The sequence below is a fragment of the Megalobrama amblycephala genome, linkage group LG12 (genome assembly GCF_018812025.1).
Source record: "Megalobrama amblycephala isolate DHTTF-2021 linkage group LG12, ASM1881202v1, whole genome shotgun sequence".
NCBI classification, from domain to species: Eukaryota; Metazoa; Chordata; class Actinopteri; order Cypriniformes; family Xenocyprididae; genus Megalobrama; species Megalobrama amblycephala.
Genome location: NC_063055.1, coordinates 11,057,257 through 11,083,976, shown reverse-complemented (window position 1 = coordinate 11,083,976; position 26,720 = coordinate 11,057,257). Strand labels below are relative to the sequence as shown.

Below are 26,720 nucleotides of genomic sequence, written 5' to 3'. Positions count from 1 at the left end.
ATTCAAACATTGTAAAATGTGTTCAGTTTTTATTGGTAGCTGAATGAATAAGCAAATCAATCAAAATATTTCATAAAGGAACATTCAAGGAACATTCTGTTCACATCTAGAGCCATACTATTGAGCTCTATTCAAATTATGAGGATGTTGACCTTATTTACAGTTACGAGTTCCTTGATTGTCTAACATGGGTTTTCAAACTGGGGCCCGAAAAGGGAAGTTAAAGAGAAAGTAAATATTTTTTTGATGTGTCACAAAATATTTTATATTGTAATTATTTTTAATATAATATAATATAATATAATATAATATAATATAATATAATATAATATAATATAATACATTATATCTATACCATATATACATATCATTATATATTATTTATAATGACAAGATATTATAAAGATGTTTTTTAATAATTTTGTATGAATGCATATATATATATATATATATATATATATATATATATATATATATATATATATATATATATATATATATATATATATATATATATACTACTGCTCAAAAGTTTGGGATCGGTAAGATTTTTAATGTTTTTAAAAGAAGTTTTGTCCGCTCACCAAGGCTTAATTTATTTAATTAAAAATACAGTAAAAACAGTAATATTGTGAAAAATTATTACAATTTAAAATACCTGTTTTCTATTTGAATATATTTTAAAAAGTAATTTATTCTCGTGTTGGCAAAGCTGAATTTTCAGCATCATTCCTCCAGTCTTCAGTGTCACATGATCCTTCAGAAATCATTCTAATATGACGATTAGTTCCTCAAGAAATATTTGTTATTATTATCAATGTTGAAAACAGTTGTGTACGTTTTTTTTCAGGATTCCTTGATGAATAGAAAGTTCAAAAGAACAGCATTTATCTGAAATACAAAGCTTCTGTAGCATTATACACTACCGTTCAAAAGTTTGGGGTCAGTAAGAAATTTTATTTTTATTTTTTTGAAAAGAAATTAAAGAAATTAATACATTTATTCAGCAAGGATGCATTAAATCAATCAAAAGTGACAGTAAAGACATTTATAATGTTACAAAAGATTAGATTTCAAATAAACACTGTTCTTTTGAACTTTCTATATATCAAAGAATCCTGAAAAAAAAAATTGTACACAAATATTTTGTACAATTTTAAACAATAAATGTTTCTTGGGCAGCAATTTGACATATTAGAATGATTTCCGAAGGATCATGTGACACTGAAGATAACGATGCTGAAAATTCAGCTTTGCCAACACAAGAATAAATTACATTTTAAAATATTTTCAAATAGAAAACAGTCATTTTAAATTGTAATAATATTTCACAATATTACTGTTTTTACTGTATTTTTAATTAAGTAAATGCAATCTTGTGTTGTGTATGTGTGTGTGTGTGTGTGTGTGTGTGTGTGTGTGTGTGTGTGTGTATGTATATATATATATATATATATATATATATATATATATATATATATATATATAAAGGGGCTCACTTGCAGGCAATTATCATATTTGAGGGACCTTGGCATCAAGTGACAGTAGATTTGGATTGTGTTTTTAGCAGAAACTATTTTGCTGAAATGTTCTCTGAAAATATTAAAAGGTGTTCTAATGTACTGTAAAACACCTTTGATTGAACCATCTTGTTTCATAATTCACATGAATTGAACAGGTTTGCTTTCAGATCAGTGCTTAATGTGTGATTTGTTTGCTTCCCTGCAGCTGTTTCATGAGGACGGTGAATGCTGGGTCTACGACGAGCCTCTCCTGAAGCGACTAGCATCGCAACGACACTGAGGCCGTTTCCAAAACCACAGAGAAACTGTAGAGAGCAGAACTCTCTCGCAAACCACTTTTCTTATTCAGCCTTGGAATGACTGACGAATGAACACTTAAAGCTTTGCATTATCGAAGTTTGAAAGAATAACAAGAAGAAAATACGAACTTGAATAATGTATACAAATAATAAAAGAAACCCTCCCTGCTCGCTAGTTCAACACTTCCACCTCTCTGCCACACCTTAAGGAAGAAAAAACACCACAAACACAAAGAAGACGTGATCAGAAGCCCTTCAGCATCACAAATAAAACAAGCGCGCTCGTCTCGGCAAAAGAAGAACAATCCCAGTGGACGTCTCTCTCTTCCACTCCTGAGGGGTTGAGGTGTTTCTATCGAACAAAACTGAAAACTACAGCATTCTGTATCTCAGGGAAGCAGCGGACTGAGGATTGAAGGCTGTATCTTAATGTTCGAAAAGCCTTAACGGTGTAATTACAAAGTAAACAAAAAGAGAACTTGGTTCACATACGGCTAGCTACAGCTATTTATATATAGAAGATATGGTATATTCTTGTTTTCCATTTTTCTTCTTTCTCCAGGGCAATAGTAACTGTTGAAATATACATACTTGACGGCAACCATTCCCTTTATGTTCTACTCCATCATCACATCAGCCTTTTAAGAGGACACAGTTTTATGCTACACAAGCCACAATGAGCAAAATTTACCATTTACATTATGGGGCTGAAATTTGAGACACCTTTGCCATGGCTATAATCCATTCCAATTCATTTTTTTGTTTGTTTTTGGGAATGATCTGATATGCTTTTTTATAGAATGCTGCTTGAGTGTCCACATAATTTATCAAATTAGTATAAACTAAGACTGTCCAGTAGGAAATCGTAATGGTGCACAATAAAATCATTCGACAAATCTGTGCTTGTACCGCTCAGGTTAAGCAACGTTATCACAAATTGCCCTGCAATCTCTCTCTTTCTGTGAAATGTCACATTTTAATCCAAATAAATATGTTTCATATAGTCATGTATCACAAAGATTTGATTCTCTTCTTGAAGGTAAAAGGATATAAACGGTGTCTTTAGACACATCGAGTCACTCAGGACAGCGTTCACTCTTGAGGAGTACATGGAATGACGTCTATATACATGGTGTAACACTTTCAACAAGCAAAATCAAATTGTATTATGCTGTTTTCTGACATGCAATTAGAGCAACACTGGCAAAATATTATTACTGTTATAGCTTAAAAAGCCATTTGCTCTTCATCTTCTGTGGTAAATCTGAGGCCTTGCCATATGCAGTAAAGATCACTTTCACCTAGTATTGCTTTCCAGAGGCAATCCCAAAAAACTTTTTCTTTGCCTGACAATTGATTGTACCAGATTTCCATGTATCAAAATAATATTAAATCTCAGTGAGACCAATTTGTGTGACAAGGTTGAATGCATTTCTTGTTCCAGATATCCAGAGTGGATTGATTGCTCACTTACTTTCACGTTAAAAACTACAAGGATTTTTGTTTTCCTAGTAACTAGACATTAGAGTTTAAAAATTCTTATTTAGAAATTATATAAATCAGAATGAATTGAACAGTCTTTGGTCAAAATACACAGGAACCTTGCAAATAATACAAATGCAGGACACCATATTTCACAGTAACTTTTCTTCTTACCTTTAATAACCAAGAGATCTTCTGTAGTCTATATACACCTATGCTGTATACAAAACTTCAGTGATTGTTCTCAAGATAGAAGTGTTCATGGAAATTAGTTCTGCACACAAACAGAATGGAAGAAAAATAACTCATGCAGGTGACCATCACTGAAAACACGTTTTGCTGTGTTTCTGAAATACTGGCTAGAAATTGTTATTTGTGGATGCAGTCTTTTTAAAGTGCTTTAAGAAGAATTCTTATCCATTTATTATAAATGTCATGGAAAATCATTGGGTTTTATTGATCAAAATGAGTGACTATATTAGATCCATTAAAGGGTTAGTTCACCCAAAAATGAAAATTCTGTCATTAATTACTCACCCTCGTGCCGTTTTACACCCGTTAGACTTTCGTTGATCTTCAGAACACAAATTAAGATATTTTAGTTGAAATCCGATGACTCAGTGAGGCCTCCATAGGGAGCAATGACACTTCCTCTCTCAAGATCCATTAATGTACTAAAAACAAATTTAAATCAGTTCATGTGAGTACAGTGGTTCAATATTAATATTATAAAGCGACGAGAATATTTTTGGTGCACCAAAAAAAACCAAAATAACGACTTGTTAGTGATGGCCGATTTCAAAACACTGCTTCATGAAGCATCGGAGCATAATGAATCAGTGTGTCGAATCAGCGGTTTGGAGCACCAAAGTCACGTGATTTCAGCGATTTGGTGGTTTGACAAGTGATCCGAATCATGATTCGATATGCTGATTCATTATGCTTTGAAGCTTCATGAAGCAGTGTTTTGAAATCGGCCATCACTATACAAGTCGTTATTTATTTTTATTTTTTTGGGCGCACCAAAAATATTCTCGTCGCTTTATAATATTAATATTGAACCACTGTACTCACATGAACCGATTTAAATATGTTTTTAGTACCTTTATGGATCTTGAGAGAGGAAATGTCATTGCTCCTATGCAGACCTCACGGAGCCATCGGATTTCAACAAAAATATCTAAATTTGTGTTCCGGAGATTAACGAAGGTCTTACAGGTGTGGAACTACATGAGCTTGAGTAATAAATAACAGAATTTTCATTTTTGGGTGAACTAACCCTTTAAATGGAACCTTATCTGACTGTCATCAGTAGATGGGAGTGTATCTAATCACTGCCCATGCTGAAAAATCCAGCTAAAACCAGTCTAAGCTGGTTGGCCGGTCTTAGCTGGTTAAGATGGAAGTAGCTGGTTTTAGCTGGTCTCCCAGTGTCCTAGCTAACTAAAACCCTTCTAAAACCAGCTATGACCAGGCTGGGAGACCAGTTAAAACCAGCTACTTCCATCTTAACCAGCTAAGACCAGCCAACCAGCTTAGGCTGGTTTTAGCTGGATTTTTCAGCAGGGGCGGTGCTACACTTAGTATACTACACTAAGATTTGGACATTTGAAATTAGTTAATTTTAATATTTATTTTAGCATTCATCAGACAAGCGCAAAAGGCACCATAGCGCCATCGTGTGTTAGTTTACTAATATAAGCAAAGGAATTTCCCAGAAACCATCGCGCTGGAACAGTATAAAATGCAAAGCGACGCATTCATTCGGTCTCATTCTTCCGCGGCGCTTCCTGGAGAAGGTAAAGTCGTATTCACTTTAGCACAGTAATGTTATTTCGACGTTAATGGCGTAAATGCAATATGCAGTTGTTTATTTTGGCTATGAGTTTGTTTTTATTTCTGTACAAAAGAGTTTTTTTTAACAAAAAACCCAGCCTGCTAATTCGAAGTGTGATCCACGTGGTACAGGCCTCGAATGAGCGTTAAAATGCTTTTAAACCCTTATGCTTCAAATAAAGTTATTTGCTTAACGATCGCAATTTAACTAACGTTTAATTCGTTTCAATGAACTTTAGAACCACGTGGACAGTAAGTGCATCATGACCTCGTGTTTACTTGTATGATGAAGATTGTGTTGGTAGGGACATCTGAGAATAACTGATGAATGCCAACATCTCTGACATGTATAACTATGTTGTATGTGGCATCTTAAGTGTTACATGCAGAACTTTTAAAATGTAGTGTTTGTCTTTTTTTTTTCCAGGCCCAGTTTCTTCAAGACTTTAATAAAGGCGGGAGACGGCAGGTATATGAACCTTGAGTCTCGTTTTAAAGTCATTTAGTGTTTGTTTTGCCTATGATGAATATAATTGTATAAGAGTAGTGGACAGAAGTGATTTCTGAGAACTTATTCTGAGGCATTGTAAGGTTTTGCTTGAGACTTTAATGTCAGTTACAGTATTGTGATGGGTTTGTTGTTTTGCTTGCAGGAATCGTGTATCTGAAGCAGTTCTGCATTGTCCAAGGTATATTTTATTTAAATGTATAGTGTTTTGGCACTTATAATGGTGCTTATGATGACTATATTTGCTACTCTTGAGTTCAGGCTGATGAAATTGCAACCACCAAGATAACTTATCTGAAGCACAGTTTTTAATGTGTCAAGTATATTGTATGTTCTCTTGTTAATCTTTACCAATTGTTTTTCATAGGAACATGTGCTATGCAGTTGAATCTAAAGGTAATTTTTTTTTTTTTTTTTTTTTTTTTTAACACCCAAACAAAGTGCATGAAAAGTTCCTTTTAGGTGGCAGTCATACACTGTTCATGATGATTGTCTTATAAAACAATGGGAATCTCTCTGAAAAAGAATGAAAGAGATCAGCATACTGAAACAGTGCTGCTTTTTTAAGACCATATCCATTTTGTCGTCTTTCTATACTAATAGTCTTTAACCCTTACAGGCTTCTCAAGAAGCTGGAACGAGATGTATGAAGATGCTGTCAGCTGAGCATGGTACTATTACTGGACCACAGGTATAAACCTTGAGTATTGTTTTAAACTTTTTAACTGGCAGTTTCCTATGATGAATATAATTGTATAAGAGTAGTGGACAGAAGTGATTTCTGAGAATTTATTCTGAGGCATTGTAAGGTTTTGCTTGAGACTTTAATGTCAGTTACAGTATTGTGATGGGTTTGTTTTGCTTGCAGGAATCGTGTATTTGAAGCAGTCCTGCATTGTCCAAGGTATATTTTATTTAAATGTATAGTGTTTTGGCGTTTATAATGGTGCTTATGATGACTCTATATTTGCTACTCTTGAGTTCAGGCTGATGAAATTTGCAACCACCAAGATAACTTATCTGAAGCACAGTTTTTAATGTGTTAAGTATATTGTGTTATGTTCTCTTGTTAATCTTTACCAATTGTTCATAGGAACATGTGCTATGCAGTTGAATCTAAAGGTAAGCTTTTTAACTGAAATGTTCCTTTTTAAAGGTGCTAAAGAGGATGTTTTGTTTTATACATTTTTGCAATATTACTTGAAACTGTCGTTACTAACTGATAAAAGACTATTTATTAGGTGCACTGAAAGGAATAATATTAATATACATCTTTGCACGAGGTAGGGCCTTAAAACATCAGCCAATGATCGTGTAAACGATTGGCCCTCTGGCTTGTCAATCACTGCTGATTTATGAGTTGCCTGCGGTGAGTCCGATATAATGAATCCACGAACACGACCCAGCGAATGCCGGTGGTAAACACTCATGTTCCAATACTTGTGCACGAGTTTTGGGAGGCATTCCCTTGAAATGAGCTGTGAAAGAGGGGGGTTGTTACGCATGCGCTCATTTCAAAAACTCAGTAACAGTCTTTGGTTTCTCAGTCGACGAAAAGATCCTCTTTAGCACCTTTAAGTGACCGTCATACTGTTCATGATGACTTTTATAAAACAATGGGAATCTCTCTGAAAAGACTGAAAGACATCAGCGTACTGAAACAGAATGTATATTATATATATTAAAAAACCTCTTTGTCCTCATTCTATACTAATGGTCTTTAACCATTACAGGTTTCTCAAGAAACTGGGACAAGATGTATGAAGATGCTGTCAGCTGAGCATGGTACTTATTTCTAATATAATTTACATGACTGATTTTGATACAAGTGATGACTGCATAGTTCAGCAGAAAATCCATGTAGATAACAGCAATGTCTTTCGCTCCTATCTGATGTGTCCCCACTTATTTCAACACTGCACCAGTTCTTGCTCTTGTCTTACTTTGTGTTTCTCTTTGCAGCATGAGAACTGTATGGACTCAGTCCTATCTGGTGAGTTTGAGACTTTGACATGACCGCACCCAACACATGATGCGAATGATGACTGCATAGTTCAGCAGAAAATCCATGTAGACAACAGAGCAATGTCTTTCGCTCCTAGCTGACGCATCAACATACAAAAACTGGTGTATTTGCACGTTTTTGAGGCGCTCTAACTTCTGATTTCATTTACTTGCAGATCTTCTCTGACTGGCTACGGGTAAATCGGCTGTCTGAATGACTTGCTGGGTAAGTCTAGTTAGTAACTTGTGAGGGCTACCAAAGTGGTCTTTAAAGTGATGAGTTTGAATCAGGTCTCCGATCTCATTGAGGACACAAATAAAACCTACTGATTAAGACAAAGGAAAATGTGCATCTCTTTCTTTAAGATGGACTGAAGGTGTAATGGTCTTTTTTTTTTTTTTTTTGTCATTCAGGACAGATGACCAGTGTAACATGCTGAAATGGCGCCCATGAGTGTAAGTAATGCATGTTTTGCAGTTGAAATAACTATTGACCAATGTGATGAATTAAATATCCACTGACATTTTCCGTGGAGGATGGATATTAGCTCTGGCTGATCTGGTCACAGGACCTGTCAAAGTCCTGATCCTCATGGTGGCTGTTTTGTTCTAACAGGTGTCTGATCATTGACAGGTACAGCAGTGAAGGCTTTGTAGTATGTGTGGGGTTTGGATACAATGTTTTTACAGGTTAGTTTGTTTGCAAACATATGCAATATCTTCCGTAGTTGGGTTTTGTGATGCTTTACAAATGTCTGACCTGAACACACAATGTGGACAGTCTTTAACTGATTCAAACCCAGGTCCTAGATTGGACCAAATGTTGACTCTGTGACCAATTAACCGGTGTCTGTCTCCTTTTTAAATAAAGGAGTTCAAGAAAATTCAGGATGGCTCTGAAAATTATGGTATCACAAGGTATGACTATCACATGTTTTCCTTATTATTTTTTTTGCAACCTGTGATGACATGATTCTGCCAAATGAATCTGCTGATTATACCCTTTACCGTTCCATATTGTCTGAGGTTGATTTGACACTATATGGATTTATTTTATTTATTTTTTTCCCTCTCTCTAAAAAAACTGCTTTTGTCCCCTTACAGAATGGCATCGCCTGCATCAGTTCTTCTAAATTGTTCCTGAACTCCCCCCTTTCTGATTGGAGGTCATTTGTCCCTTTTTGAAGTGATTAAATCTTTCAGATGTTGACTTTCTTTGTAAACTGTTGCTTCAATAAAGTGGTATTAAAAATGAAAGCTAGTCTTTCTTGGGGAGGGGAGACTTGTATGATCTGTGTGGGTTGTTGACCCTCTAACACCTTTCAGGCATTTAATGGTATTCAATTTGAGGTGGGGTTTCTATGCCATTTTTACTTATTTTACCATTTAAAAGCACTTTAGACTTAAGCTATGGAAGCCATTTCTTCCACATGAAGTCATAACTTGTTAGAACAATAGAAAAATTTGTCAGTCCATAATCTAAATCGTCCAATTTTGCTTTCTATCATGATCTGCACAATGAAATCATGATTATGGCAAGACTTAAATACTAAAACATGTTTTGTGTCTTTGGACCTAGTATTGTCCAGTAGTTAAGACCTTGGCTTTGGAAAGGTTAAAGGGATAGTTCACCCAAAAATTGTCATTTACTCACCCTCAAGTTGTTCCAAATCTGTATAAATTTGTTCTGCTGAACACAAAGGTAGATACTGAAGAATTTGTAACCAGGCCACTTTGGGGCACCATTGACTTCCATAGTAGGAAAAAAAAAATACTAATGGAAGTCAATGGTGCTCCAGAACTGTTCAGTTTCCCACATTCTTCAAAATATCTTTTGTGTACAACAAAGATTTATACAGGTTTGGAACAAGCTGAGGGTGAGTAAATGACCTTTTTCATTTTTGGGTGAACTACAGAATAAATTAAATAATTGTAGGTGTTACTTGATATAGTAATCCTGCGAAAGTCGCTTGTACAAAGATAACCAGTTATCCTAAACTACTGCACTTGGTCCAGTCTGCACCGCGCCGAGAAATGAAACGGTTACCACGTGACAACGCCAACGTCTGTGTCAGCAGGGCTACTTTTAAAATTAAATCTAAATGACACGGACGGGTTCTTTTATATTTTAATTATATAATTTTAATTGTTTATTAGCCTTTGGCTTGATAATACAATTTTTTTTTTTTTTTTTTTTTTTACTGAGCTTAACCCCGCCTATTTTAACCCCCCTTTCATTCTACCCGCTCATTCTACTATTACAATGAAGACTGACGTCGCGTTTCAGTTCTCTTTACAGTCTATGGATGCGGCCTGCCGTCACTGAGACTCCAATGTATATATGAATGGACTACAATTACCTCTAATAGCTCAATGTTACAGTCTTTGCAAGATCTATATTTCTGTCGGCACCGATGTTTTCAATCGTAATCTTGCTCTCACTCCTGGCTGTTTCGGCAGATGCGGATTTTTTTCAGTTCGACAGCATTTCAAATGTTTCTACCTATTATTTTAATTACATCTATTGCAATATATGGGAAGGAGACTGTCAACCACACCAGGATGATGCGACACAACAAGGTAAAGCTATAATATAGATTCATATAATAAAGATATGCATTTGATATGTTATAATACAAATACAATGTGTTACATATAATAAATATACTACATGTATAACAAATACTATGATTGTATTGGATAAACAACGTTTTTGCGTGTATTTTTGCTGCAAATTATTTTCATAATTGCATTTTTTTAAATTTCCTATCATTACGGTTTAGTACTGACAGGAAATTTAAAAAATGCTTTTATGAATTGTGTATATAGTGTATTTAGAATGGTGTATTTATTATATAAATCATAATGCATGGATTTAGTATTAATAAAATACAATATGTTACATATAATAAATATACTACATGTATAACAAATACTATGATTGTATTGGATAAACAACGTTTTTGCGTGTATTTTTGCTGCAAATTATTTTCATAAATGCATTTTTTTTCCCCTATCATTACGGTTTAGTATTGATAGGAAATTTTAAAAAATGCATTTATGAATAGTGTATATAGTGTATTTAGAATGGTGTATTTATTATATAAATCATAATGCATGGATTTAGTATTAATAAATAATGAAATATATTTATGCATTATAATAAAAATTCATTTTATGTTGTAGTATTCATTACTTGTAAGACACTTTGGATAAGCTTTTCTTTTCTGAGTCTCTTTTTGAATAATGGCAGTATTTATAATGATTGTAATGTAACACTCATCTTTTAAGTGCCTACTGGGGACATTTGGCCAGGGTTTCCCCAGTACTATACTGGCATGCTGACTGCTTGGTACTGCAGCCTGGGTCAGTGCTGTGATTCAGGGGACTGTAGGATTACAAATAACATCACAGGTAGAGCCATCAATGTCATGCATGCATGCATTATTTTATTATATATATATATATATATATATATATATATATATATATATATATATATATATATAATCTTAAATCATTTTTATAATTATTTTTATGAAAAAAATAAGAAATGATCTGATAACCACAAATGAAAATACACTGGTCAAAAATGTGAGAACCCTTAACATTAAATTTGTAAACAATGGATCAGACTTTTTGTTGATAGAATATTTGCTATAGTATCTTTTTTAATCCAAAGAAAATGTTTATTTTTTTCTTGACCTACGCATATGGATATGTGTTTAGGATTGGAGAGAGATCTACAGGTGAAGCTCCACGGGCAGCACCTGGCTCAGTCTGTGGTTCTGAAAGCGATTCAAGGATTCATCAAAAACCCCGAGTCCAACAAACCACTGACTCTGTCCTTTCACGGCTGGTCTGGGACAGGCAAGAACTTTGTTGCCCGGATAGTAGCGGACAACCTGTACCGGGATGGTATAAAGAGCGAATGTGTCCGTTTGTTCATTGCCCCATTCCACTTCCCTCATGCGAGATTGGTGGACGTGTACAAGGTGAGCAAAGTTTCAATGCTTGACATACACATGGCCGCCCAGGTCATTTGGTCTGATTCAGTAGTTATTTGTTGATTTAGTCCGTCTATTACAAACAAATTAGTAGTCTTTGGCTACATTATAATCTTAAACATTAGTATAATGATTGCTATTTTTACTATAATTTCAGTCTGATAAAACTAAATGCAACACTGTTCACGTAGGCAGCAGTCCAATACAATCACATAATTCGGACTTCTGGGGAACATTTTTTGAACCGCTGCCATTAAAGCTGTGGTACGATTGTATGATTATGCAATTCAACCTTGATACACTTGGATAGTTCAGTTAGAATACCTGATTCAGCGAACACAGAAATGACACTGTGTACAATTAATTCCTTCCTGTCCAGATGTTGAAATGTGCATGTACGTGTTGTTCGTGAATCCTGAACTTCACGGTCAGTGTTTGTATTTGTGTGGGTGTGTTTGTGACCAGGGCCAGCTGAGAGAAGCCATTCGAGACCTGGTTCTGCGGTGCCCGCAGACTCTCTTTATCTTTGATGAGGCAGAAAAGCTTCATCCAGGACTCATCGATGCCATAAAGCCCTACATGGACCACTATGATAATGTGGATGGGGTCAGCTATAGGAGAGCCATATTTCTGTTCCTAAGGTTGGTGTTTTGGCTTCATACAGCCATTAGTTGTCCATTAAACTCATTTTTGTTGGAGTTCTTAAAGGGTTAGTTCACCCAAAAATGAAAATTCTGTCATTAATTACTCACCCTCATTACGTTCCAAACCCATAAGACCTTCGTTCATCTTCAGAACACAAATTAAAATATTTTTGATGAAATCCAAGAGGTATCTAACTGGTCCATAGACAGCAATTTAACCACCATTTTCAAGGTCCAGAAAGGTACTAAAGACATTGTTAAAATAGTCAACGTGACTGCGGTGGGTAAACCTTAATGTTATGAAGCAACAAGAATACTTTTTGTGTGCCAAAACAAAACAAAAATGAAAATGGCTTTGTATTTTGTATCAAAGTACTTTAGTGTTTTGTATTTTTGTATTTTTAAAATACTGTAACATACTTTGTAAAAAGTCTACATGATGACATCATAAAATTGTAGCCTCTGTCAATGTAAGAAACGCCAACTTTCCATCAATTTTTAGCATGAATTGCTATAATTTTTAACAGTTCATGTTAAGTTTTGGTGTTTATTTTGGTAGCCTAGGCTAAATAGTTTACCAATTTACATAATGTTCTTAAAAACTATTATACCGAGAAGCAGCCCCCATATTTATGATTAACAATCAAATGATTGATTAGTTAGAAGCTAGTTGCCATGAATACAGGTGCTATCAGTTGTCTTCTTATAAATGAGATGTTGTCATTGAGTCAGTGTTGCTGATGCAAAGTAGGCCTTTCGTTACCAAACGCCAAGTAACTAAATTAGGATACAATTATGAGTCATTTGCAAACATTATTCTGTTGGTTATTTAAAACTAAACTTCATCTGGGAGATCACACAGATTTGCAAATTTTTGACCTGTTAAAGCCACAATATGTAAATTTTTGCAACTAGAGGTCACTAATTCAAAACAAAGGCGTAGCTTTATGACACCTTGATTTTGTGAAATCATGGGATGTGTTGTCTTCACGTCTACAGCCGGTGGAAAAGAATTGGGACGGGACTCGGGCAGAAATCATGTTCATGGATAAGATTATTAACGTTACTGTAGTATGAAGCAGAGCAGGCCGAGTGCTGTGAGAGCATTAACGAGGCCGCTGGAACGATTGCTAATGAGAGACGAGAGTGAAACACGTCTCGACAGCAGCCAATCTTTTATTATGCCACAGTCGCTGCTTCCACTTCTTCTGGTAATTCGTATTTGGGGTAAAGCAGAGCTGTTTTATCATGTTAGACATATTTGTGTGTTTAAAGTTGTAATAGTGCTACACCTGTGCGTTCGCTCGGCGGCTACTTTGAGACACTTAATGCACACTGTAGTAAACTAGATCGATATTAGGCATGGTGAAACATGGTACTCGCAGTAAATCAAGAAAACAAGATTTAAACAAAAAGACTTACTGTGTTGAGCTATATAACAATAATTAGTTTTCTGTAAATTAATGTTTCCAAACAGTTGCTCACCTGTCTAATAAAACACATAATATACTAAGGCGTCTTTGATGTTGGTTTTTACAAAATAAAACTGGAAATCGAGGGTAATGATGTCATTGATAGGCAACGCACAGACATGGTCTGTGTCCTGGTTAAAATGGCCTTATTTCTCTGGAATTAAACATTCTTAGAAACATTTGGGATAATGTAAGTACACAAGTCAACAAAATATATAACATTGTTCTAGTGTTTTTTGGATATTTTAATCTAAAAATCCTACATATTGTGCCTTTAACTGGTTGCATATGTCAGATTTATTGCATGGCTTGGGCAGAGATAAGCTGTTGCTATCAAACATTGTTTACTTAATCAACTGAGTCAGTGTAATGGTGAAGGCATAGATCACATATAGGCCAATTGATGGAAGGTTTCGAAGAAATTTCATGCTCCCTTGTAAAAGTATTTTGTAGTATTTTTAAAATGCAAAAATACAGTAGTTTATTTTGATACATTTTGTGGCTGCTGTATGTTGTAGTTTATTTTGATACATTTAAAATTAAGGTATTTGGTATTTTATTTTAAAATACATTTTGATGTATTTTTGCCCAACCCTGATGCTGACTCATTATTGTGGTGGTTAAATTGCTGTCTATGGAGGAGCCAGATACCTCTCGGATTTCATCAAAAGTATTTTTAATTTATGTTCCGAAGATGAACGAAGATCTTATGGGTTTGGAACAATATGAGGGTGAGTAATTAATCACGTTTAAGCATGGTTCTTCTAGGAATGTAGGCAACTGCCTGCATAAATAAAAATCATACGTTTACAAACATCTTTCATAATCTGAAAAAAAAAAAAAAACATATATGTATGTATATATGTATGTGATCCAATTAACATTTTCCAGATTCTGCAAGGTATATGTAGATGTATGATATACAGTAGTGGCCAAAAGTGATGTCTGGAGGGGTTATTTGTTTTTTTATAACCTTACAACATCAAAGGTCAAGTTCACCATCAAAATATGTGGAAAATATTTTATGTATTTTTTTAAATATTTTATAATACTAAAATTAAGGTATTTATAAGTTTTATTATACTATGCAAAAAATGCATACTTTGACTACAACATAGTTATTAATATTTCATAATGGATTTGTGTGACAGCCTGACAAAAAAATTATCCACACAATTTGGCCTGTGTTATCACAAATAAAACAACTGACTCCAAGTAAAACTATGCTATATGCTTACAAAATTGTAAATAATATTTGAATAAAGGGTGAAGATGTCAGTTTTCCTGGTAACTCTATATAGTTCTAGAAGAACACTGCTTGAGAACTCCAACAAAATTAGGTAACTAGACAACTAATGACTGTTTTCTTAATGTCATGCTTTAGCAATATCGGTGGTGCTGCCATCAATGAGGTGGCACTGGATTTCTGGCACTCGGGACAGAATAGGGAAGATATCGGCATGGAAGACTTGGAACATCTTCTGCGGGCTGAAGCCATGGAGGCAGAAGGTACCTGCACAGCACACAGTCAAACATAACCATTTTTGTATTTTAATTAGCTGTGCTGTTGGACAGTTTACATGGACAAATGTCTCTGAGATGCTGCATATTTAAATGAATTCCCTTTTACAGCTCTATACATGCAGACGTATGTCTTTAGTCTGAGATTTTCACTATAACTGTTTTCATTCCTGTTCCTAAATTATATTTTACCTGTGCAGGAGGTTTTGCACAGAGCGAGCTGATGTCAGGCCATCTTATTGACTTCTTTGTACCGTTCTTGCCGTTGGAGTACCGGCATGTGAAACTGTGTGCACGTGATGCATATGCAGCTCGTGGCCTTCAGCCGGATGAGGGGACGCTGGATGAAGTGGCCAAAGCCATGATGTATGTTCCTAAGGAGGAGAAACTCTTCTCTGCACAGGGCTGCAAATCCATTCCTCAAAGGATCAATTTCTTTCTACCATAACGGAGCGCAACATAAAATCACTGACATTAAAGAAACAGAATATACTTGAATGAAGCAGAAATGACTGCTGATATCTGAAATGCAAATTATACAACACTGACAATGCAGAAAAAACAGAGTTTCAACTCTATATATTACACTCTGAGAGATAGGACAGGAACAGAGGAGCTTGCTCGTGGCAAACCCTACTGTAATGGTATTTTTTTATAAGGACCTTTTTATGTATCTTAGCTACTTCTCTCAAGCAAGCAACATTACAGTCAACTTAACCTCTTTAAAAAATATTGTATTTACAGTAATGCACTTACAATGGGAGGCTAGACTATTAGTCCAACAGGCAGAACCACAACATTAAAGGTTTTTTTAACATTTGGGAATTGCTCTTTTTTACTTCAGTAATATGTATTTCTGAGCTAAACAGGATATTGAATAGAAAAAAAAAAAAGTAAAGTGGGAATCGATTGGATCTGCTGAGTTTTTCTTGTAAGTATATTATTATTGGCGAATGTTTTTTAGTTTATTTTCACAAACTGATAGACCGTTTTAAATCATTTTCTGTGCTAATCAACTGTATGCCACTAAGCAGCTAAATGTTTATTTAATCTGGATTAATACATTTATTGTATACTTTTTTTGTGTTGTGTATTTTAATGTTACAATCTTTTTTTGTTTTTAAAATGACAACTAAATGTCACCTCTGCTTTTTTTTTTGTTTGTTGATGTTTCCATTTTGTACACATTTTGATATGAAAATGACTGAGTTGTTGGGGAAGAGATATGCCACTGAAATTAATGTAGGTAGAAAAAAAGCTAGAGTGATAAGCTTGACAAACATGAGAATGAAGGATTTTAGGCTTGATGTAATTAACGTTTTTTCTCACAAGCCTGTATGTATTTTTCTGTTGTTTGCTCATTTATCAAATTAACCTGATTTATTCACTCATGCTAGTAAACATATCTTTGGTCATTTCCTTGTAACGCATTAGTTTTTGATTTTACTTGTCAGCCCTGATAATGTTACTGCTGCTGAAAGAACTAGATTTTGTCACCTGCTAAAATTATAAACTTTTGTAAAGGTTTTGTCTACAAATATCAGGCAAGTGATACCAAAAGAGGTGCCTATTGTCTGTTATTTTTGGTTGAGCAAGCTTAAATTATGCATTAGGATTTCCCATTGATAACAGACACCAGTGGGAAACCGTCAGATGCCCTTGTTACTGATGACTTATATTTGAGGTGAAAAAAGAAAGAAAAATAAAAGTTACATGTGCCAAGCTCTCAAAACTCTTGACTTTCTTTTATGCAAACAACTGAACCAACTGCTTAGTTTAATAAAAAGTTGTGGAAATCCATTACATTAACAAGTAGTCTTGTTCCTCTTCTTCATATGTAGCTATATAGTGGCCTGAGGGCATAAACCCCAAGTGAATATTAATAGCTATCATTCTTATGAACAAAATGAGCTTTAACTACACCATATATTCATCTGTGAACGACTCATTCCTTTGAATCAGGTCGAATCTTTTTAATGAACCGGCTGAACCTGATTTAGAAGTCAACTATTTCTTAGGAAATATATGTCAGATTTTTAAGTGAATTGTTTTTGTCATTCATTTGTTTTGGCAACGTACCCACACAAAGACATTTTGGTCTGTATTCTTAATGTTTATCCATGCAATCTTATTTTGAAAGTGATTTTTTTTTGCTTTAAATATGTTTTCTTTGAATTGTTTGACTGCTCAAAAGAGAATGTAGGTAAATATTACATAATTAATTTGTGTTTCCTGTTAGGTAAATTTCACATACATAAACAAAAATGTACTCACTTAAACCTCTTTTCTCTCTATTTAAAGATGACAGGGATATGGAAACTATCCAAAGCTCTGTTAATCCTAAAGCAAAGAAAACTGCATCTTTATGTATCATTTGTGTCCTCTTAAGGTGTAAATTTATTACATTGTAGTTAGTTTCTGTTAAAGGTGATAAAGAGGATCTTTTCGTCGACTGAGAAACCAAAGACTGTCCGTGTGTCTCAATCAGCTCCCTAGTTCAGTAGTCAGGGCATTGATCAGGGAATCAGCCACATTCACTTGCATGATATACTGATTCACGACCTAGGGAACTAGGGAGCTGATTGAGACGCAGGGTGTTACTGAGTTTTTGAAATGAGCGCATGCGTAAGAACAACCCCCCTTCCTTTCGAGGGAACGCCTCCCAAAATTTGTGCACGAGTATTGGAACACGAGTGTTTACCACCGGCATTCGCTGTATCGTGTTAGTGGATTCATTATGTCGGACTCACCGCAGGTAACTCAGAATCTGCAGTTGTTACTCCTGTCTCCGGACAAAAACATTGCATGCGGCGCCTGTGGAGTGTGGAAAGTTACTGGAGCGCGCAGCCACGCTCGTCTCTCACAAGGAACGTCACGGCAGTGATTGACAAGCCATAGGGCCAATCCGCGCACGTCTCTCACAAGGAATGTCACGGCAGTGATTGACAAGCCAGAGGGCCAATCTGATGTTTTTAAGGCCCTACCTCGTGCACAGATGATGTATATTAATATTATTCCTTTCAGTGCACCTAATAAATAGTCTTTTATCAGTTAGTAAAGACAGTTTCAAGTAATATTGCAAAAATGTATAAAACAAAACATCCTCTTTAGCACCTTTAACCTGGCAACACACATTTTTTATTTGTGTATTTTTTCTCTCTCTCTTTTTTTGTATTAATGTCTGTCTGTCTGTATTACCTTAATGTTTTGTCCTGTTTCATTAAAAAAAAAAAAAATAATAATAATAATAATCTGAACGAACTATTTACGAATGGAACTATACAATTCGTTCACGAATCGAGTTGAATCAAGATCCATTTTCGAGTTCAATCATCGAACCAAGCGAGTCTTTTTAATAACCGAACAGCAGAAATAATACTACTGGAAATATTGATTCTGTGACAGTTTCATCAACATATATACGACACAGACTTGGTTGTAATAAATAGCATTTTATTAAAAAAAAAAAAAAAAAAAAAAAACAGGTTACGCCCCAATAAAATTTAATAGAAAACCGCGTATAACCGTAACATTTGTAATATTTTAGATCTTGTAAAATACACTGCTTAATGTCAAGGACGTAAGAAAAAACGTATTAAGCAAGCACTGAATCAGTTTTCTGAACTGATTCACTGAACCGATTCGCTGAAATGAGTCTTCCCATCACTAGTGTTTGCCAAACGCGTGGTCAGCTGGCATTGGCCAGAAAGGACGTTCCACGGCATTCCGCAAATGATCTGATTGGCTGACCGGTGTGACGCTCTCGTCTCCAACCGCCGTCCAATCAGAGCCAGCCATCTGTTCCCAGTCTAGAGGCGAGCCTGTGCGAATGATAGCATCTCTCAGTGATTCTGCAGGCATGTGAAGATCCAAACAGAGCTCATAATATAATACAAGCCTAATATTTCTTTTTAAAACGTGTTTTCTTTATATTTCACTATTCTACCCCCCTAAACGGGGAATATATTTTACTGCAAAATGACAGCGTTATCCCTAGTGTTTATGGCCGTGTCCATCGCTTTAATAGCTGCAGAATCATCTGTTTATTTCCGAGAGCAATTTGAAGACGGAGGTAAGTTTGAAGCATTTGTGTTTTGATGATTTTTGTATATTATTTATGCTCTTTGTGGCTTTCGAGCATGTGATGGAGTCACCATAGACTTGAATTTCTATGTGATGGAGTCACCATATGCTATTCTAATGGCTTGGCAACAATGGTGTGTTGTATTCATTAAATAATGCTAATAATAATAATAACGGCGATGATGATGATGATAATAATAATAAATGCATATAATTTAAAATCTTAAAAGTCTTGGTTTAAATAGTGGGTATCTTATAATAACAAATAATCAAGGCATCAAGGGTGAATGACGGTCGGTTGAGCAAACGTCCTTGATTTATAGTTTTACTCATATGCATATATGCATGCTAATAATGGTTTTAATTTCATATTCATGTCACATATGCACATTTCAGACACCTGGAGGAGCCGATGGGTGGAATCCAAGCATAAATCTGACTACGGAAAGTTTGTGCTATCTGCAGGCAAATTTTATGGCGATGCCGAGAAAGATAAGGGTGAGTGTTTCTTTATTTTTTACATGCATGAGTTAATTGGTTTCTTCTGCTTTGCATTATTTTACACACTAAATAATACGTGGGGGGAGGGACTACTGTACGTGATGTAATGCCCTCTGCTCTACCTGGCTGCAGGTTTGTCACACCATCTGATATGTACTGTTTCAAAACATTACAAAGCCACATGTACTGTAGGGCCCAGTTGCCCTGCCACAAAGCTAGTCCGTCTTCTTACTTTGCTAAAACTGAGGAATGGAGTGTGCCTTGTCACAAAATTCATCATACATTTGAAGACCACATGAAATCAAAATGAGACTTTTGTGGGTTTTAGTCCATGTGTATTTGTTTTTGAGGCCCTACTCCTGAACGTTGACATAATTTACATTTAAGCAGATATTTCACATTAAAAATGTTTTCTTCTGAAAAAATGGAGCAAAAATATTAATGACTCATCTTGCACTACACAGATTTTTGTCCAATCAAATGCTCTCTAAAATGAAAATGTCCCTCCCCTTAATACCACCTGCAGCCAAGAAGGTCTATAATACCTGGAAAAAGTAGGAATACCTCAACAAAGGAAAGACACTTGTACTCCTCAGTAAAAATGGCTAATGAAAATAATAAATTTGATTATCAATTAATCACATCCGCCAACTGTGCATGGGGCGCACTAAAATATGAGCACAATAATTCTGACTAAAATGTGCGTTTTTCTTCTTGTTAGACATTAAACGTTATATGTAGAATTTTAAACTTGCAAGTAATTGTACTTTTTAAAATAAAATAATAGAATATCATAATGGGGCAAAAATGTAATATGTTCAGATGATTGAATGCATGTACATCCTACCTTGAGTCATACCAGTTAACATTTAGCATTTGTTTTTCTTGATTATCATTTTTACTGATTTTAACTTTTACTTTCAGCTGGTAAGCAGTCAATTTAAATTTTAGCCCCTTTTTTGCCCATAATGTTTAATTGCACATAGCTTACATAGATAAATTGACTATATTTGTTTTCATTTGCTTTGAACTGCACATTGTTTGGAGGACAGAATGTGGAATAACACATAATAATATATAGATTTTTTAATTATTATTTTAAAAATAATTCATTTTTACAATTTTTTTTAAATCTGATTAATCGAAAAAATAATCAGCAGAATATCAAAATAAACTTTAGTTGCAGTCCTAAATTAATCAGTTTTGTCTTTCAATTAATTAATCAAAAAAATAGAAATAAATATCAAAATAATTGTTAGTTGCCCTTGCAGCCCTACTTGTCATGATTTCAATGGAGGATTTTAGTAACTGAAAATTTTGAGTTCTGATTGCTGTTACTCAGGTATCATATTGTTTGTGAACTTGCAGGTCTTCAGACCAGTCAGGATGCTCATTTCTACGCACTGTCATCCCGCTTTGCTGATTTCAACAACAAGGATCAGCCCCTCGTGATCCAATTCTCTGTAAAACATGAACAGAGCATTGACTGTGGTGGAGGCTACATCAAACTTTTCCCATCAGACCTCAAACAGGAAGACATGCATGGAGACTCAACCTATAATATCATGTTTGGTGAGTACTTCATTAACCACTTGTCTCTATTGATGATCAGAAATTATCTATATCAGATCAGTCATTGTCAAAAGATTTTGTGCATTTGGATGCACAAGATGATTTAACCCACATTTTGATCTATTCCAGGTCCTGACATCTGTGGCCCTGGCACCAAGAAAGTACATGTAATCTTCAATTACAAAGGCAAAAATCATTTGATCAACAAAGACATTAGATGCAAGGTAATCCAATTGTTCATTTATTTTTTGTCCCATAATGCACCATGGCACCAGTCCTACAAACTCATATACTATGTTTTTTGTCATCCAGGATGATGAATACACCCACCTGTACACGTTAATTGTCAATCCTGACAACACTTACGAAGTCAAGATTGATAATAAGAAGGTGGAGTCTGGATCTCTGGAAGAAGACTGGGACTTCCTGCCTCCCAAAAAGATCAAGGATCCTGAAGCGAAAAAACCTGAGGATTGGGACGAGAGAGAGAAGATTGATGACCCTGATGACAAGAAACCAGAGGTAAGGACAGTGTCCTTGTTTTTTGTCCAAAAACCAAACAGAACTTGATTGTCACAAAACAGATTAACTACTTATATAAGCCACTGTTTGGGCTAAATATTCACAGATCTCCAAGTAAATCATTGCAACAACAGCTGTTCTGATGGAAAGTATTAAATTATGTGTTAATATAATTATGTAATATAATATGCTAATACCAGCTTTTGTTAAAACTTTGTCTATGTGTAGGACTGGGACAAACCCGAGAACATCCCTGATCCTGATGCCAAGAAGCCTGATGACTGGGATGATGAGATGGATGGGGAGTGGGAGCCGCCCATGGTCACCAATCCTGAATACAAGGTACTGACGTTTCTTTAATTGTGCCTCCCCTTGAAACACTTAGTCACCAGGTAAAGGAAGTAGCGACAGATCTTTTCTTCCATATTGTGACATACATCTGACTAAAACTGGTTATCGGAAAGAAAAAAAAATGTTGAATGGGGTGTTAGTTCAATCGGTTATTGCTTGGATGGATGCAGATATGTATGGAAACTTGTAAAATAAAAAATAAGAAAGTTAATTGCGACTTTTTATCTCACAATTCTGACCTTTTTTTCTCTCAAAAATTGCTAGTTTAAATATTAAAAATTCTGACTTGCGAATGCTAGTTTATATCGCATAATTCTGACTTTATAACTCACAATTGCGAGTTTCTCAGAATTCTCAGAATTGCGAGTTTATATCCCACAATTTGTTTGTTTTTTCTTGCAATTGTGAGTTTATATCTCGCAGTTCAGACTTTATAACTCACAATTGCGAGTTTATATATCATAATTCTGAGGGGAAAAAAAGACCAGAATTGAGAGGAAAAAAGTCAGTATTGTGAGGTTTTTTGTGGCAGAAACAAGATTCCATAGATCTGAATGTGATCTTGAGGTTGATTGTAAGAAAGGGATGGGAAATTTTGTAGTCAAAATAATTGGAGATGTCCAGAATATGTCTAGACATATGTCTAGAATAAGTCTGTTTCACTGGGAAAACTACATTACGGAGCCCCGCACATGACATGCAGGGGAAAAAAAGTAAATCTTGTGAACGATTTAATATTTTGTTCCCTTGATTTGCTAAATCGTGTGCATGATTTACTATTTCATTCCCTTGATTTTGTAAATCGTGCGCACAATTTATAAATCGAGGGAACGAATGGTACATGGTAACATTTAGAAAATAGATAATAGGTGAATTACCGCTTACTGGTACCAAAAAACATGGCTTTGTCACAGTGAATACTGGGTCTGTTTGCTGTTTTATTTTCTAATTTGAATTTTGTAATCTTTTCCAGGGTGAGTGGAAACCCCGCCAGATTGACAATCCTGCTTACAAGGGGAAGTGGGTGCACCCTGAGATTGATAACCCGGAGTACACCGCTGACAACGAAATCTATAAGTACGATAGCATCGGAGTGATTGGACTGGACTTGTGGCAGGTACATTAGCAGTTTTCTTACTTTGGGTCCCCAAGTTTTCAGATATTTAATAACTGTTTATTGACATGTTTTAAACCACCTTTCCTTGTATTTTATTTTATTAGGTGAAGTCTGGCACAATTTTTGACAATTTTCTCATTACCAATGACCCCAAACTGGCAGAAGAGGTTGGCAATGAGACTTGGGGTGCCACAAAGGTATGCTTCTTTTCAATTATTGCTTCCTATTAAATTATTTTCCACTTAATTGTCATTTATGATAGTAATTTCTCATGTTTATATTTTGTTGTTTTTGTTCCCCTCAGGATGCTGAGAAGAAAATGAAGGAAAGTCAAGAAGAGGAAGACAGAAAGAAGCGTGAGGAAGAGGAAAAGACGAGAAGGGAGGAGGCGAAGGATGAAGAGGAAGATGAAGATAAGGAAGAGGAAGAGGAAGAAGAGGAGGAAGAGGAGGAAGAAGAAGAAGAAGAGGAGGAGGAGGAGGAAGAGGAAACAGACTCTAAACTCAAAGACGAGTTGTAGATGTCAACAGGAACTTGTGAAGAAATATCCCATGGCTAATGGGGTACAATGCAGAGAACTGGACTAATGCTGGACATTCCTTTTTGTTGTGTGCCGGATGAATCCGGCAAGATTGTTTTGTCCCTTTCCACTACTACAAACCTATTTATACATTAACTTTTTCATAATTTTCATTTGCATGATGTCAAGCAAAGTCCCAAGCATTTTCAGTCAGGGAGAGTCGAAGGAAACCAACATGAAAATCACATCCCTGTCTGCAGTGTGAGATATGATCCATAAACATTCAATGCTCATGTTTACATATGTCAGATATCCTATTTGCTAAGAAATTCTGTGACATGAAACTTGAATCGTAACAGTCATCAAACTGGTAGCTACAATTCTCAGACACTAGTATGATTACCTCAAAGAACATTTACTATATTTCGTTGACAATGTGGAGCAATTTTTAGGTACTGTTGCCACCATTTTGTTCTCATTTCACTTCTGTTACAGAATATGCCAAGTTGTTTAGATATCTCATCTACAGCAGTTTGGCTTGACGCAGTGTTGCGTATATGTGTGGTTGGGTTTGACAGAGAGTCCTCGCTTTATTGCATGTTTCATCTTAACCCAAACCTCAAATTCATAACATACTTGCTTTTAATATCAATCTATCAGAGACCCGGTTCTTGATCATTTACTTTCATGAACACACAGTGGATCTAAAAAGCTGATGTGGTTTTGATCTGGCCCTGGTCAGCAAGCAAACTTTTGCACGTCAGGCCGAATATTTGGCGAAAGCAAATCAACATCAACAACGGTTTCTCTGAGTTGCTGTAAATTGCGTGTTTGCTGTGATTCAGCTGAATGATTTATTTAGCAAATGTGGTAATCAAGGCCAGGCTGAACCTGTGGAGTGAGGAAAATTTGAACGTGTGTAAGATTTCAAGGGTGTTGCGAGGAATCATAGTCTCATAGCGATTCTAGTAACACTTCTTTTCAATAGATTTCACAACCTTTGTGAATATTGCACTGCTGTACTGCTTCAATCAGATACTTCTCCCAGCAAAATGGATTGTGACCTTTTTTTTAAAGATATATTTTGTACTTTTTGTGTTTGAAGGAGATTCCTTGACATATTGAGAAGAAAAGCTCTGGTATGACAGTTGTTGTCCAATAATAAAACTACAAAAAAGAGTAATATTTACAAGTGTCTTGACTGTAGTTTTGAGAACATTACTTAAATAAGTTACACCCAAATGAAAGGTTTCTTCAGCACATGTATTTTCACATAAGTGGCAATACTCTGTTCCGGGGGTTTCCAATGTTTTTTGGAAACTGAATGACATTTTTTTTTTCACTAGTAAAATAATTAAATGTACTAAATTTGACAAAATACATATTAACTTGTGCACTTTTTAGAATATTTGTTGGAGGTTTATAAGTAAAATAAGGTCTGTGGTTGAAAGTAATTTTATGTTTTGTACATTGTTCATGAATATTGAATTTTTTTGGAAATGTAAATTGCAAACAATACATAAGAACTACAATGGTTGTGTGATTTGTCAAGTATGGAGGACTAGGAGTGACACTTAAAAGTAAAATGGAGGAATATGTTATCAATTTAATAATTCAAACATTAAAATGGAAATAAATCACTTTTAAATTCACAAATTTAATGTTTTAAAATGTAGTTAAAAATAGTTTTAAATGGAAAATGGACATATTTAAAACTCTTTGTGTTTTAAAATACACCAGCTTCGGAATTCAAACATAAAAGTCTCTACAAATTAACCACATACTTTATTTTATTCACAAATTGGAAGCCTCCATTATAAAAAAAATAAATAAATCTTGAGGGAAAAGAGAATTGCTAAATTTTCTATTAGCACTACAAACTGAACACATTAACTATCTTGCCTCCTCATCCACTGATAATTCCTGCACCAGGTTTTGGTGCTCTAATCCACCGAGATCTCCAGTCCAGTGTCTGGTGGTTTTGCAGAGCCATGGGTGGAGCATGAAGTCCAGCTCCCTATCTCTGGACATCCAGACCCCCCTCTCTAGATGTAATTTGGGCGTAATGGGTGGAGTCAGAAAGTCCAACCACACCCTTACCCTAAAATCTATCCCCCCACCCATTAGATCCAGAGTTAGAGCTGTTCAGTTTGGACTAGGTCAAGCTCAACCCATGACCCAGAGAGGGGGAGCTGAACGTCATTTGGCTCTGCAGTGAGCACCACTTGGAGGAGCCATCACCCGTGACCCACCGCCTACAGATCCACTGAATAATCCAGCGCCGGGTTTTATTTTGCCTCAATCCACAGTAATCCAGTACCAGGTTTTGTAGCATCCCTATATTGCCCATTGCCTATCGCAACGCAGGATGAACTAGTGGGAACAGAAACACTATGGCTGCCAGTCTCTCCCTGACTCAGGTAACCTCCCTTTCTACATACACATAACACTCTCCAAATCACTTTCCAGCTCGTTTCATACGCCTTTCAGATTCGTTGAGCTTTATATTTGCGCATTAGGGCGAAAAATCATCACACCCTGTTGTCTGGTCGCAGCTGTTTAAAGTTGTTTTCAGCCATTTGCTTGGGGAGAGAAAAAGTTTCAGTGTGTTCTTTTAGGGACTTGCGTAAGGGCGTAGCTTAGTGTCAGTGTTGAACTAGGGTGGATTAAAGTTTATTTATTTTTCCAGCTTTTAAATGTCTTAAGATGATCCAAAGTGACTGTACTTTTTAAAGAACAACTTGTATTTTTTACATGT

At 35.4% G+C, this 26,720-nt stretch overlaps 4 protein-coding genes, 1 long non-coding RNA gene and 10 other non-coding genes across 21 annotated transcripts in view; all 15 read left to right on the top strand.

Annotated features, from left to right (window-relative positions):
• osbpl9 (oxysterol binding protein-like 9) overlaps positions 1–3,230 on the top strand; it is a 36,997-nt gene extending 33,767 nt beyond the window's left edge. For all 5 annotated transcript variants that reach the window (XM_048208694.1, XM_048208693.1, XM_048208695.1 and 2 more), the window contains one exon: positions 1,729–3,230. In XM_048208694.1, coding sequence (XP_048064651.1) covers positions 1,729–1,803 — 75 coding nt within the window. In that variant the 3' untranslated portion in view covers positions 1,804–3,230. The remainder of the gene's footprint in view (positions 1–1,728) is intronic.
• A 1,654-nt stretch (positions 3,231–4,884) lies between these two features.
• On the top strand, positions 4,885–8,909 carry LOC125280161. Of its 2 annotated transcripts, none has more exons than XR_007187549.1 (14): positions 4,885–5,103; positions 5,568–5,609; positions 5,794–5,829; positions 6,016–6,044; positions 6,268–6,339; positions 6,517–6,552; positions 6,742–6,770; positions 7,382–7,433; positions 7,611–7,641; positions 7,829–7,878; positions 8,067–8,108; positions 8,287–8,342; positions 8,524–8,570; positions 8,757–8,909. It is a non-coding gene; the product is annotated as an uncharacterized LOC125280161 (long non-coding RNA). The 2 variants fall into 2 exon arrangements; XR_007187548.1 differs by having other exon boundaries at positions 4,906–5,103; positions 8,269–8,342.
• Positions 5,414–5,493, top strand: LOC125280770. Its single transcript, XR_007187749.1, has one exon. It is a non-coding gene; the product is annotated as a small nucleolar RNA SNORD74 (small nucleolar RNA).
• On the top strand, positions 5,656–5,724 carry LOC125280773. The gene has a single exon (XR_007187752.1). It is a non-coding gene; the product is annotated as a small nucleolar RNA SNORD75 (small nucleolar RNA).
• Positions 5,873–5,950, top strand: LOC125280765. The gene has a single exon (XR_007187744.1). It is a non-coding gene; the product is annotated as a small nucleolar RNA SNORD24 (small nucleolar RNA).
• Positions 6,123–6,203, top strand: LOC125280767. The gene has a single exon (XR_007187746.1). It is a non-coding gene; the product is annotated as a small nucleolar RNA SNORD79 (small nucleolar RNA).
• LOC125280774 lies at positions 6,382–6,450 on the top strand. Its single transcript, XR_007187753.1, has one exon. It is a non-coding gene; the product is annotated as a small nucleolar RNA SNORD75 (small nucleolar RNA).
• Positions 6,596–6,676, top strand: LOC125280764. The gene has a single exon (XR_007187743.1). It is a non-coding gene; the product is annotated as a small nucleolar RNA SNORD24 (small nucleolar RNA).
• LOC125280768 lies at positions 7,237–7,314 on the top strand. The gene has a single exon (XR_007187747.1). It is a non-coding gene; the product is annotated as a small nucleolar RNA SNORD79 (small nucleolar RNA).
• LOC125280772 lies at positions 7,468–7,550 on the top strand. Its single transcript, XR_007187751.1, has one exon. It is a non-coding gene; the product is annotated as a small nucleolar RNA snR60/Z15/Z230/Z193/J17 (small nucleolar RNA).
• LOC125280771 lies at positions 7,678–7,762 on the top strand. The gene has a single exon (XR_007187750.1). It is a non-coding gene; the product is annotated as a small nucleolar RNA snR60/Z15/Z230/Z193/J17 (small nucleolar RNA).
• LOC125280769 lies at positions 8,609–8,681 on the top strand. The gene has a single exon (XR_007187748.1). It is a non-coding gene; the product is annotated as a small nucleolar RNA SNORD47 (small nucleolar RNA).
• Positions 8,910–9,898: 989 nt separating the features above from the next.
• On the top strand, positions 9,899–17,028 carry tor3a (torsin family 3, member A). Its single transcript, XM_048210366.1, has 6 exons — positions 9,899–10,232; positions 10,944–11,066; positions 11,382–11,647; positions 12,125–12,300; positions 15,160–15,284; positions 15,497–17,028. Exons 1-6 carry the CDS (start codon positions 10,067–10,069, stop codon positions 15,742–15,744), a joined length of 1,104 nt encoding a protein of 367 aa, XP_048066323.1. The 5' UTR covers positions 9,899–10,066; the 3' UTR covers positions 15,745–17,028.
• Positions 17,029–19,095: 2,067 nt separating this feature from the next.
• On the top strand, positions 19,096–25,145 carry calr (calreticulin). The gene is made up of 9 exons (XM_048208692.1): positions 19,096–19,368; positions 19,776–19,877; positions 21,249–21,452; positions 21,582–21,676; positions 21,765–21,974; positions 22,203–22,316; positions 23,299–23,442; positions 23,547–23,639; positions 23,747–25,145. Exons 1-9 carry the CDS (start codon positions 19,275–19,277, stop codon positions 23,960–23,962), a joined length of 1,272 nt encoding a protein of 423 aa, XP_048064649.1. The 5' UTR covers positions 19,096–19,274; the 3' UTR covers positions 23,963–25,145.
• A 1,017-nt stretch (positions 25,146–26,162) lies between these two features.
• eps15 (epidermal growth factor receptor pathway substrate 15) overlaps positions 26,163–26,720 on the top strand; it is a 32,040-nt gene continuing 31,482 nt past the window's right edge. The window contains exon 1 of one of the 2 annotated variants that reach the window (XM_048208691.1): positions 26,163–26,382. In XM_048208691.1, coding sequence (XP_048064648.1) covers positions 26,356–26,382 — 27 coding nt within the window. In that variant the 5' untranslated portion in view covers positions 26,163–26,355. The remainder of the gene's footprint in view (positions 26,383–26,720) is intronic. The other variant, XM_048208689.1, reaches the window with a different exon arrangement.

Bases quoted from the DNA above. Each gene is read 5' to 3' on its own strand.
- calr (XM_048208692.1), top strand. From the start codon at position 19,275: ATGACAGCGTTATCCCTAGTGTTTATGGCCGTGTCCATCGCTTTAATA. The intron at 21,677-21,764 runs GTAATCCAATTG...TTTGTCATCCAG, and splicing joins ACAAAGACATTAGATGCAAG to GATGATGAATACACCCACCT. The intron at 21,975-22,202 runs GTAAGGACAGTG...GTCTATGTGTAG, and splicing joins CTGATGACAAGAAACCAGAG to GACTGGGACAAACCCGAGAA.
- tor3a (XM_048210366.1), top strand. From the start codon at position 10,067: ATGTTTTCAATCGTAATCTTGCTCTCACTCCTGGCTGTTTCGGCAGAT. The intron at 10,233-10,943 runs GTAAAGCTATAA...TCATCTTTTAAG, and splicing joins GGATGATGCGACACAACAAG to TGCCTACTGGGGACATTTGG. The intron at 11,067-11,381 runs GTAGAGCCATCA...ATATGTGTTTAG, and splicing joins GATTACAAATAACATCACAG to GATTGGAGAGAGATCTACAG.